We start from the raw sequence: 12771 nt of genomic DNA on the forward strand, positions 1-12771 counted from the left end.
TAATTGTGATGTTTTCTTGATGTGCGGGAAAAAAAAAATCTGTGAAATCTATGTTTTTTTTATTTGTCAAAGATTAGTATAATTGACAAATTCCAATCAAAGGTTTCCTAACGGCTGTTTGAAGGCAAATTCTGGTGCAAACAAATTTGTTCTGTTTGTATTAAAATGTCAACATATAGTCCAATGTCAAAGTCTAATCTCAAACTGATGGAATGTGTACCACTTCTCTGTTGTTGCTTTGTGACGAGTCGCCCATGTATGTTTGTAAGTGTCCTCTGCAGTTACATAAGTAGTTGTGCTATAGCTTTGTGTTTGTATGTTCACTCTTTAACATCAACTCCCTTTAGAAGCTAAGCAAACCGAAACAAAAAAAATATTTTCAAAACCCTTTTTTTGGGGGAGGCAGAATAAAAGTCTTTCAACGTGTGAGCATTATATTCACATATTCCATCTAGCATAATGTGATAGCTGATCCTAGTGAAATCCTCGCCTAAATCCCCCCATATTTTATGAACCTGCTTTTCAGTAGTATGAGGAGACAGACATACAGTACAAGTCATCGTTCTTCATTAGGCCATTTACATACCAAAGCTACCTGCTGCTCCTGCAAACCTTGGCAGTGCTATGCAGATGTTTTTTTGTTTGTTTTAAAAACATATATATATTACTTTAGTTATGTGTCACTTCCATCGTAATTCAATGGTGGTGGGTCGAATGCTGTGGCTTTGTTTGTGCAAAACCTTTGGTGATTCTTGTGTGTTGGACCTACTTATATTGGCTTTTATTTATGTGTGTGTCCACTGGAAAAAAGGAATGTTTGGGTTCTCACCCTTGCATTCATTTTGTTGACTGTCTGTCTGTCTGTCACAGCTTGGATGTTTGCAGCTATGTGAAAGTGTCTGAAAGTCCTTCTGTTCTTTTTTAATTATTTCTCTTACAATGTGTGTGTGTGTGTGTGTGTGTGTGTGTGTGTGTGTGTGTGTGTGTGTGTGTGTGTGTGTGTGTGTGTGTGTGTGTGTGTGTGTGTGTGTGTGTGTGTGTGTGTGTGTGTGTGTGCGCGCGCGTGTGTGTACATATTGTATATAAATAGTGTTGTTGGGGGTCAAGAGTATTGTGCTTTCGACTGACTGAAACATGTTAAGATCTGTTTGTGACTAATATGCTTCAACTCTCTACACGTCACTGTCCTTTCCCTACAAATAACCAAACATTCAATAGTGCATTCAAAACTTGCATGTATGTGTGTGCGCGTGTTGTCTTATGCGTTTTTGGTTTGAGTTTTTGTGTTCCTGTTTATATTGTCTGTGTTCCTCTGTCAGAAAAAAAGAAACATTTTAATTTGGGATAAAATGTGAATGTATCTTTTCATGTTAAGTTATTTTCATGTTTTTTTGTTTGTTTTTGTTTTGCTGGACAAAGAAAGGAAAAAATATATTTATGGATATGAAGAAAAATACAATGTCTATTATTGTGAAGGGCATGCCAGTACTCGAGTGACCGTACATACAGTATATGGAATATTATGTCTGTGGAGGTGTGTATCAAAAGTGTTTGCCAAAATGACATATTATTTTACAGAGAGATTTTTTGTGAGTGCTTTTAAGAAGGTCACTGCTAATGGCCTCATGCCATGTCTATGGTAGAAAATAAAAGTCATGCTCTTTTCACCAACACTGTGTGTGCCCATATGTGTCTGTTTTTCCCTCATAATTGCTTCTACTGAAAAGAAGTATAGAACATCTTGGACTATGCCTAGAATCTGCAATGTTTTCCTTTATGCATGTTAATGTACAATTTAGCATATTGCTGTAGCCATGTTTCCCCCTGTTTAGTAATGCACTGAGAGCTTCTATTATTCTTTCTTGTTTGCTCTTGTGCCCCAGTTTTCCCATGGCAGAGACCTACAGATTTCTTTCTGTTTCGCTGAAATATTATGTAGGGCTAATAACAGGACCGGACTAACGCACAGGCTAGATATGGCTGCCGCCTAGGGGTCCCCACCAGCCAGGGGGCCCCTGATTGGCCAAAAGGGAGAAATTGCGAAATTGTGAGAAGACGCACTATTGAAAAATCTGTCAGTCCTGTTGAGTACTGTTGGTAGACATGTTATCCTTAATTACTAGCTTGTAATTATGACACTGTCCATGTAAATTTGTTGCTAAGTTTACCTGACCCATTTCAGTGGGTCCACCCAAAGAGAGATGGCCAAAGAGACTGACAATAATTATGGCATGGTTGTAATTTAGGCTATGGGGTGGATAGGACATGTCAATTTTGAGATTATCTTAATTTGTCCCTACCACTTATTTCACAAATATTAATGAAAAAAATTCAGACAAGTTGTCCCCTCCACTTTCCCAGTCAAACACAGGTGAATTATAGGCTATTTAAGAGAAGAGCACACTTGCAACAAAAAAAGAAGAGGGCCAACATAGGCCTACGCCTACCAGTCACTCAACACCATGTAAACAATAAGAAGCGACCAAAACTAAACGGACTAAGATTTTTTTTGTAATATTAACTAGCCAACCTGTATTCCAACCTGTATCCCCCCACCCCACAGAAACCTGTAGCCTAGGGGGCCCCAGGCCATCTTAATCCGGCCCTGGCTAATATATATATCAGGTGACTACCTGTTTCACTCTTCCATGACTTTTCTTCATTCACTGTTTCAATAGGCACTCCCTTTGGAAAGTCTATTAATTGTGTTTCCTCTCAGTTTGCTGCGTACCCTTGGGTTTGTTTTCTCCCATCTCCTGCATGGCTTTGGGAGGTCGCGGCCCAGTGGAGGAAACAAATGGCCGCCTTCTCTGCCTAGCTGTGTTTCTGGAGGTGTTTACGTAGTGTGCAGTTTTGCATTTGCAATGCTCATCACCTGTGACATACTGATGGGTTGCCATGGAAACCCCATGACAGCCCTTCGCACCGCAGCCATGGCATTAGCCACATCATCCCATCACCAGGATTATCCACTCTGTTATTCTCATAGAGCCACGCTGTGAACCTGTAATAAGATATTGTGATGGGGCAGTTAAGCTAACTATAAATGCGCAATTTAACTGACAACATAAAAATATGAAAACAAAACAAAGGAGCTATATGTGATACTTAAAGGTGTGCTGAAAGTTGTATTGAGCCTACTATCCAAATCTGACCCATTTCAGTGGGTCCACCCAAAGAGAGATGGCCAAAGAGATTGACAATAATTATGGCATGGTTGTAATTTGGGCTATGGGGTGGATAGGACATGTCAATTTTGAGATTATCTTAATTTGTCCCTACCACTTATTTCACAAATATTAATGAAAAAAATTCAGACAAGTTGTCCCCTCCACTTTCCCAGTCAAACACAGGTGAATTATAGGCTAGGCTATTTAAGAGAAGAGCACACTTGCAACAAAAAAAGAAGAGGGCCAACATCCTACGCCTGTCACTCAACACCATGTAAATAATGAGAAGCGACCTAAACTAAACAGACTACGATTTTTTTGTAATATTAACTAGCCAACCTGTATTCCACACTGCCTTGTGCGCGCTTTTTTGGCAGCCATGCGCAGTGCGTGTGTCGACCACGCGCTGCGTCTTTGACAAACTGATCTTCAGAACTTCAACATGGCGCGCGCAGGTGAGCCGCCAGGTGGAGCTGCGAGCAACCAATTAAGAAGAAGCAGGTCTCTGTGGGGTCGGGAGAGGAAACTGTCGTGGGGTTGAGTGGAGAGAGAGAAAGAGAGTGGCACACAGGCTCTCGCTACAAGTCGACGCAATGGGAGCGTTTTGAGTGAGAGACGCGCGGCATGAGTTGTAGCTAATTTCAGAGTTTTTAATCAGTAAATACCTTTTATTAGGCAGCCGAGTCAGTCCATTTTACTTCCGTTAGTTTGAGGCGGTATTTTTATTCCATTGCAACATACGTCCCGCAGCGAATTATTATCGGCAAGTTTAGTTTACACTCCTGGGAGCTCAGTATTGAACAAGTGTTTTAAACTGGGATAAACTGAAGCAGGATGTACCATGAAGAAAACTCAAATTCACTTCACAGGCCACGATATGGATGTAAGTTGACAATCTTTTCATCTTCGAAAACAAAAGTTGCTTTCCGTTTGAGTCGGGGAATCATTTTGTTCGCTCTCAGCTCATGTAAATATCAGCATGTTCACTGTGGTCCTATCTGAATGGACATTACCACACATTTCGTATCCAACTTTTTAAACTGATTAGGTGTGCACTTGGTTCTCCTAACAGCAATGGCACTGGGCCTACTGTAGTCTGTATTGCATTCATATGCACTGGGTGCTGAGCTTCTCCTAATGTGTAACCTACATCCTGTGTGTAAAGGTGTTAAATCTTTGTCAACTTCCAAAGAGACTTAACACGTGTAGGCAATGTGCATGCCTTTGTATACACCATGGTGTTGAAGATTCAGATTCTCTTACATGTTTTGCTTTTAGGGGGGCAATAAATGTGTACTGTAGACCTATGCAGCACCTCGCCTTGGCCAAAACTTTTCACAAGTGTCACCTGTCATGAGACTCATTTTACGCCCACGGCCATAATAGAGTTAACATTCACTAGTTCGAAGAGCTCGACCTCTAGAACTACCGCCCTGTCAAACATTAGCCAGGTTTGTCAGTCCTTTGATGTGGCGTGTCTTCATCAATGTGTAGGCCTACTGTAGATTCCTATAAACAGTGTTGCACAAGGCTGCTTGTGGTCTGGTGATGTAGACCTAATGATAATAATAGTAATAATAATATTAATAATCCAATCACTGGAAGATGTCAATTGACAGTCCACCCCAGTAACAATATCTGTTCTGTTTGGTGTGTGTGTGTGTGTGTGTGTGTGTGTGTGTGTGTGTGTGTGTGTGTGTGTGTGTGTGTGTGTGTGTGTGTGTGTGTGTGTGTGTGTGTGTGTGTGTGTGTGTGTGCTTATGAGGGTCTGTTCCTGGGTCGTAGAGGTGTTTCCCGGACATGTCTGGTTTGGGAAGAAGTGAGGTTTTTGTTCACAGCGTTTTATATTAACTACCAAAGCAGCTGAAATTAAATGTTGACCGACAGGCTATAACTCTCTCTCTCACTCACACACACACACACACACACACACACACACACACACACACACACACACACACACACACACACACACACACACACACACACACAGTGAGTGAGGGTGCACTTTTTTAACCCCTATCCAATATCAGCTGATGTCAGTAAGTGGGAATGTGTCGACTCTGCCTCTATTCAGAAATGTGGAATGACTTATGCAGCTTAAAGGAAAAGCAATATTTTTACATAGGCCTAATCCACCTTCAGCATTGTGTCATTTGAAAGGGTTAAGTAATTGTGTAAATGAATAGAAATGACGCGTTTTAAGGGGTAGGCCTACTGTCAGGGATGCCAACAGGGGGACAAAGGGGTCAGTTGTCCCGGGCCCAGGGAAACTGGGGGGGCAGCATTGTGTTATCATTACATTACATGTATTGGGTTGGGGGCCCTTTTACTTGATCTTGTCCCAGGCCTACTGTAACCAAGGCAAGGTAACAGGCTCAATAGTTTCATGATGCCTTTGTCTCTCGGTGGCAACCGCTCAGTTTCACCCTGCTATTTTCATTTCTCTACAGAGAGCGAACATTAATGCTTGGCTTACGGCTTCCTGTGTCTTTAAATACACTGACAGGATGCCTTTAATCTATCTGCTCATTGCTGTTGTGGAGGTGACAGTTTCGGGACAGTTTTTTTTTTTGCCACTGTGATGCATTACATGTGATGTAATGATATGACGTAATGATGTCTCTAAACAATAAATTGCCTAATACTTTAGAATGTCAGTGAGTTCATAAAGTGACTGTTTAAGAGGTTATCATCTTTAGGCTCTGGTTGATATTGTTTAGTAGGCCTACCTTGACATTGAGTCCTACCAAAGTACATCAATGTACTGTAAATGTACAGAGTAGACACAGAGCTTATAGCACCTGTAGTACTCCACAACAGAGTAATGATTGTTCAAGATGGTTGACTTGTTGTGCAAAGGTCTCATGGGACTAGACTACTACTACTACTATTACTACTACTACTACTACTACTACTACTACTACTACTACTAATAATAATACTACTAATAATACTTTTTGTATAGTACAATTCACACAAACATGCAGCACAATGTGGTTTAACAGACTAAGCCTACTAACAACACATGGTGTTCAGGGTTTCCCCCAGCACTTTATTGCTAAGGCCACCTTGACAAGAAACACCTACTGTACCATCTTGAATGTCATTTCTAGAGTTGCTTAACCAAAAAAAAATACTTTTAACGCCCCACCACCTTGACTACCAAAAATTCTGCGGGAAACACTGGTGTTGCCAAGCAGCTACGTAGGCCAAGGACAGGTCTAGTAATAAAAAGAGTGACCGGCACTGGCAGTACTGGATATGACAGTTAGCCAAGTCAATAATCAAAAGAGAGAGTAATGAGTGTTTTCCCTCATCTACCATCTGGGGCCTATACTGCCCTACAATATCAGAACGCAGTATCTTGAAAATGGTCGAAAATGGGTTTAGACCGGAAATTGGCTTTAAAATACCTTCTTTTTCTTGTGTTAAATTTTTTTGGCCCAACTTGGTCCCGTTTCGGAAAAAAACGCAAAAAACTGATTATACTGCGCTTTTTGGTTTTAGGAGGTTACGTCGTACTAGCCAAGAACGCAGTATAATGCGAATTATACTGCACTTCTCCATTGACACCGTGGTTTTGGTGTAGACAGTAATGCCACAACAGAGCGCAGTATAATGATTTTTCAGCTAAAAAGTAATGAGAATGTTGTTTTTTTTGCTTTTTTCTTGTGTGCATAAATTTTCACCATAAAAAAGTATTATATGGAAGTGTCATCACCACTTTACCTCCAACACAGTCGCGTGGACAGAAAGGAAACTTTAAAGCCTTTTTTCTCAGTTTGGCATTTTGAATTATACTGCGTTCTGAAATTGTAGGGCAGTATACTACAAAGCTGGTTCAGGAGTAAACCAGGTTAAGTTAAGCGGTAAATCATGTAATAAAAGAGCCTGGAGTCCTCATTTTCTTAGATGATTTACCTCTTAACTTAACCTGGTTTACTCCTTAAACAGCTTTGTAGTTGGCCCCTGAACTGACTCACTGACCGCCACACACTGCACCCCTGTGCTGCTCACAGCCTCCTGACTGGGGCAGGATGTGTGGCATCTGGTCAGCCGGCGCGGGCGGCGTGTGCTGCATTGTTACCAGGTTTATTCTTAGATTCCTCTGTGCTGATGTGAGGCGAAACGCTTAGAGAAATAGAGGCTGAAGGTAAGGTAGCATTCCTCCCCACTCGATGGTTTCTGGAGACCTCTAGATGACTGCGGAAGGTGGATGTTTGAAGGGAAGGTGTGTGTGTGTGTGTGTGTGTGTGTGTGTGTGTGTGTGTGTGTGTGTGTGTGTGTGTGTGTGTGTGTGTGTGTGTGTGTGTGTGTGTGTGTGTGTGTGTGTGCGCGCGCGCAATGCATGTGTGTGTGTGTGTGCAGTGGTGTGTTTGTGTGTGTGTGTGTGCACGGTGTGTGTGTGCGCGGTGTGTGTGTGTAGTGTGTGTGTGTGTGCGTGTGTGTCTGTCTGTGTGTCTTGTTGTGTGAGGTATCAATGTGAGATTTCTCCCCCACACCCCACCTCTCCACAATTAAGATTCAGCACGGCTCCTCTCCTCTGTCCACACCGCACTGCACCTTAGCCAGCCAGCCTGTGCAGTGCAGTGCAGTGCAGTGGCAGCCCATCAGGCTGTGGAGATGGGCCCTGCGAGAGCAGACTCAAAGGTCGCCTAGTGCTCTTGCTCATTATTTACCTTGAGAGAGAGAGAGAGAGAGAGAGAGAGAGAGAGAGAGAGAGAGAGAGAGAGAGAGAGAGAGAGAGAGAGAGAGAGAGAGAGAGAGAGAGAGAGAGAGAGAGAGAGAGAGAGAGAGAGAGAGAGAGAGAGAGAGAGAGAGAGAGAGAGAGAGAGCGCGGCTTGAGAGCAAGTGAGCGGGCGAGCGAGCTGGCGAGAGAGAGCACGCAAGATATGAAGGGAATAGAGAGACAGAGAGAGAGAAGCAGGCAGACTGACTCCAAGCAGCCTTCACACCACCACCCGAGCGCTGGTGATTCAGAATCGGAGCCCATAATGACCCAACCAAAGATATGCCAGAAGGTTAATGGCTATCCCCAAGCATGGTTGGCAAACACTCTCATGCCTATTAGTCAGTTTGAACACTTCGTTTTATTTTATTATAGTTTTTTCCCCCACTCAGTTGTACTTTTTTTCCCCTTTGACTGCACACAGCAGAATGAGAATTGATGGCCGGCTGTGAAGGAACACAAATAAGCGGAGAGATACTCTTGTGCCGGCCTGCTCTCCCCCATCACCTTACCCTTTTGTCCGGCGGGCCACACTCTTCGGAGGGGTGATGCCACAGATAGCGTGAACAAAAGGCTAACCACACAATGTCGCCGCTCCACAGAGATTGGTTGGCAAGCCCGTGCCTGTTTCAGCCAGGGTGTGTAAGAGGGGGTTTGGAGGATGAGATGACTTCCTATTTTCTTTTTCTTTTTTTCTTTTCGTTTGTGCTGGTCTGGCTGTCATGATGATGATGATGATGATGGTGATTCTCGCGCTCGTTTGTTGGGCTTGCTTGTCTGAAAGTGCCAACGTTGCGCGAGTGGTGTACACTCTTTCACCTGTCAGCAGAACCACTTTACTGTAATACTCTGTCGCTAAGAGAAGAGTTGCCCCCAGAGGGACATCGAGGCACCCTGCTGGCACAAACCCTGTGGACAGACTGGATTGGATTACGATAGTGGCAGAGATGCAGAGAAGCACGCACACACACACACACACACACACACACACACACGCACACGCACAAAGGGTTAATGGTGTGTGTAGGCCTATGTTGTAGATTGTCTGTCATTATCTTTGCTGAACTAATTACTGCACACAGAATTAATTGGCCCATCTCAACTGCATGGAATACACCGGGTGCTTAAGCTTAAAGGGGCACAATATAGGATAACGTAGTTTGCGCGGTGCCCGTGGCATGCCTATCTCAAAATCTACACAGTTATGAAAAAAATGCTGTTTAAATAAGCTCGCTGTGAGAATGTTTTTCATCACAGAATGCCAGCAGTTGATACAGATCTGAATATGGAATTTAAAATGATTTCTCGTATGAGAAGTGACTGAAATGTTTCCCACTAGACTCGTAGCGAACCGCTCTGTCAAAAAGTTACATTCGGGTTCTCAGCAGACGAACCGTCAAAGTGGTCGCGAGAGTCATCGTTCACTTACTAGCGACTCAAATAAGCATCAGCAGACTTGGGACAGTGATTAATTAAACTTTTAATCCTACATAGAGCCCCTTTAAATCTGTTAGACTTGCCTCGGGTCAGCCGGGACGTTTTTCTTCCTCCCTACATTTCAGACCAACAGGAGGTGATTACATGACTCGGGTAGCAGCTCATTCACTGGCGGGCCAAAGGGGAATTGAAGTCTCTCTTACCCAAAATGTACGTGACACTTGTGTCCCCAAGTGACACAGAAATGACACCTGCAGCAAAAATTCAAGAGCAGCAAGCTGAAAGAAGCCCCAAGGAGATTGACTGGAAGTGGCACTTCACACAGGACACTTTTTTCACAATAGGCCTATCATGATTTATGTTAAACGTTCACTGTGTAGAATGTGGCCAGAATTGGTACTGGAACTATGCCGCTCATTGAAAGTTCAGTAAGTGTTGCGGCTAAAAATGTCTATTTCTGGAAATTCAAAATAGCGAACCATGGAGAACATCCCCCTATTCATGTAGGAAAAGTGCAATTTTCCGAGTCATAACGAATACTTGCAATTTGGTGGTGATGGTAAGATCTCATGAAATGGGTAACATTTATGAATGGGCAGCATGAGTTTTGGAAATAAACTACAAAAAATGTCACGGTGCACCTTAAAGGGGTAGTGGTGTGCCCAGGTGCAGTGCAAACTTCTGCTCTGCTTTGTCATTTGTTAAATATCATGACTAATGCAGTGTTGTCTTAAAAACAGCACTGGTTATATGAAAGGCTGACGGACAACACTAAACATCATGACAAACTCATACATGGAAAATATCTAGCCACATTCACTCAATGTGTTGATTGAAACTGTGCAGCTATAAGTGAATGATGAGCCCTGGGTCCTCCAAAAGTGTCTGACTTCTGAGTTCCCATTCACACTAACATTTCCTGCGGGGATGGCACAGGCACATTCCTGTCTGAAAAAGATAGTAATGCATTAAAACAGGTCAGTCCTTCCACACCAACAATTGGTGACCACACTTTGGCCGTCTGTGAGTGTTTTCAATGGGATACCAATGTGGCAAACACACATTTCATGTCATGGGCTGCATGCGCATGGGGTAAAAAGCTCTTTGGAGTCATCAAATGCCAACATGGTTAAAGGGAATGTAGGATGAAGTAGTTTGCGTAGTGCCCATGGCATGCCTGTTTCAAAATCTACATGTCCCTTCATGAAAATATCCTGTTTAATAAGCTCGGTGTGATAATGTTTTTCATCACTAAATGGCAGCAGTTGATACAAATGTGAATACGGTATGTAAAGCGATTTTTCGCGATTATGAGAAATGTTTCCCACCTCACATGTGGGGTTCCCTGACAGCGGACCGTGAAAGTGGTCGAGAGAACATCGTTAACTTACTATTGACTCAAATAAGCATCGGCTGACTCGGGACAGTGATTAATTAAACTTAATCCTACAGAGAGCCCCTTTAATATGGGGCATGAAGGGTGTACCGTATGGTCATTTTGTCCCAAAGCCTTTTTTGAGACCCTCCTATGCTGTCATTTATGGTCTGAGTGCCCTTAAAGTCTTTGAATACAAACTACAGTTCTCAAATGTGGTCAAAATTCTTTATCACGCTTTTCACAAATTCAGTTTAATGTTTAAAGTCTTAATATATCCAAACATATTCAAACTATGAGATGGTCAGATCGAGGGGACATGGCCATTTTAAAGCTAGAGGTGTCCAAACCTGCATGTACATTTTGTATACAACTCCTGGGCTTGAAAAGTGAGTGGCAGCCAAACTTTGGAGGGCCTCATCCCCAGAACGGTTAGAGATGGAATGCTAAATCTTGGTATTTTTTCAGTTGGCATCAAAAGGTACCTGTCTGAGACAAATCAGGAAAATTAAAGAGGGTCACCTGAGGAGGGCGTATGTGTTTACGGTACATGGAACAACCCACTTGAGGCAAAATTATTGTCTACTGCTAGGCAGAGCCGTCTAATAAGAGAGTTGCGTCACTCCCATAGGCCTCAATGGTCCAATCTTTCCACAGCAATGGCGGCTGTCATGGAGCCTCACAGAGCGTTTTACATGTAAATCACCCTTGACTTTAGTTCCAATAGAAGTAGTTACTTAGTTCCAGGAGGTGGCCATAGAACACAGAACATGTGGTAATGGTAAATGTAATGGTTCTGTGTTAATCTCCAGCGAACAGAAAATTGCTGTTTAGACTTTTTAAAATCTACGTGAATCAGATCACCTACTGACTTCCTGGTCCCCGGTTGACACAAGACGGCTCTGCTGCTACCGTAGGTCTATAGCATCACCTGATCACAGGCAGCAGGTGACATGGTAGCTTGGCTTTACCAGTTAATTCACATTTCGCTCCCAGTTATGCCTGGACTGGGTCTTCTGGGAGGAGGTCATTCTTGTTGACAGATAACCGTCCAGTGAATGGGTGAAAGAGGACGGAGGGCATTCACCCCTCCCACTACGGCTGTAAATAATAATCGTTTTGTATCGATGCATCAATACTACAGCCAGCGATTCAATTAATCATCCACAAGGGAATCGTTTAACTGCTATTAATGGATTAATTGATTTTTGTACTTATTTCACTCGTTTTGTGAGGCATTAATAGTAATACTGAGTGTAATAATGATGCTCCTCAAATAAAATGCATGTTGATATTTCAGCTTTTGTTCATTTATTTTTTTTCATTTACTTCATACATAAGCCAAGCCTGTAAAGTAAAAATATATGAACTTTTGATTTGAATCAAGGCGCATTATTAAGCATCGAAAATAATGGAATTGCTGGTTTAAGAAATCGATATCAAATCGAATCGCCATAAAATATCTGATTTACAGCCCTCCCACCAGTAGTCATTTCTCAATTTGGCAGTCCCAGATCCTCTATTCGAATGAAATGTGAGTACAAGGGTATGGTAATACCAGGGCAGGCAGGGGCCTTCTGACCTCACAATCTTCAGGCACGTTCAGTGTAGAGACGCCATTCACAACAGGGGCCTGCAGTGCAGACCGAGCGAGCCGCTCAGCCAGAAATAAGGGGATTGCTGGGGATTTTGCCAAGCTGGGTACACAGGAGGGAGGAGCCGATGGAAGAGGAGGTGGAGTGGAGGTGGTGGAGGAGGAGGAGTTGGTGGAGGTGAGGCTGAGGGTGAGGATGAGGGTAAGGGCGTCTCTCTCAGAGGTTCATACAAGGTCAGCCAAGCATCTGAGGCTAGTCTCTCTCCACCCAGCCCCACCCTGCCATCCACCAGTATGATATTGAAATGCCCCCAGCCAGTCACCCCAATCCCCTGGCACGATGCACTGTCTGAACATTGGCCAACGTCAAGACCTCATGTCGAGATGGAGACACAAGGCTCTTTTCCACTCCCGGTGTTCTGGTAGGCCTACAGCTCGACGCACGGTGTGCATGGTCCGGGTC

The 12771-nt window shown here is 43.3% G+C and overlaps 1 protein-coding gene across 1 annotated transcript in view; it reads left to right on the top strand.

Moving 5' to 3' along the window:
• Nucleotides 1–3697: 3697 nt before the first annotated feature.
• Nucleotides 3698–12771, top strand: part of iqgap2 (IQ motif containing GTPase activating protein 2) — a 99911-nt gene continuing 90837 nt past the window's right edge. Inside the window, exon 1 of the mRNA XM_063195250.1 lies at nt 3698–4053. Coding sequence (XP_063051320.1) covers nt 4005–4053 — 49 coding nt within the window. The 5' untranslated portion in view covers nt 3698–4004. The remainder of the gene's footprint in view (nt 4054–12771) is intronic.

This window comes from Engraulis encrasicolus, chromosome 3 (assembly GCF_034702125.1).
Source record: "Engraulis encrasicolus isolate BLACKSEA-1 chromosome 3, IST_EnEncr_1.0, whole genome shotgun sequence".
In the NCBI taxonomy this organism is placed as follows: domain Eukaryota; kingdom Metazoa; phylum Chordata; class Actinopteri; order Clupeiformes; family Engraulidae; genus Engraulis; species Engraulis encrasicolus.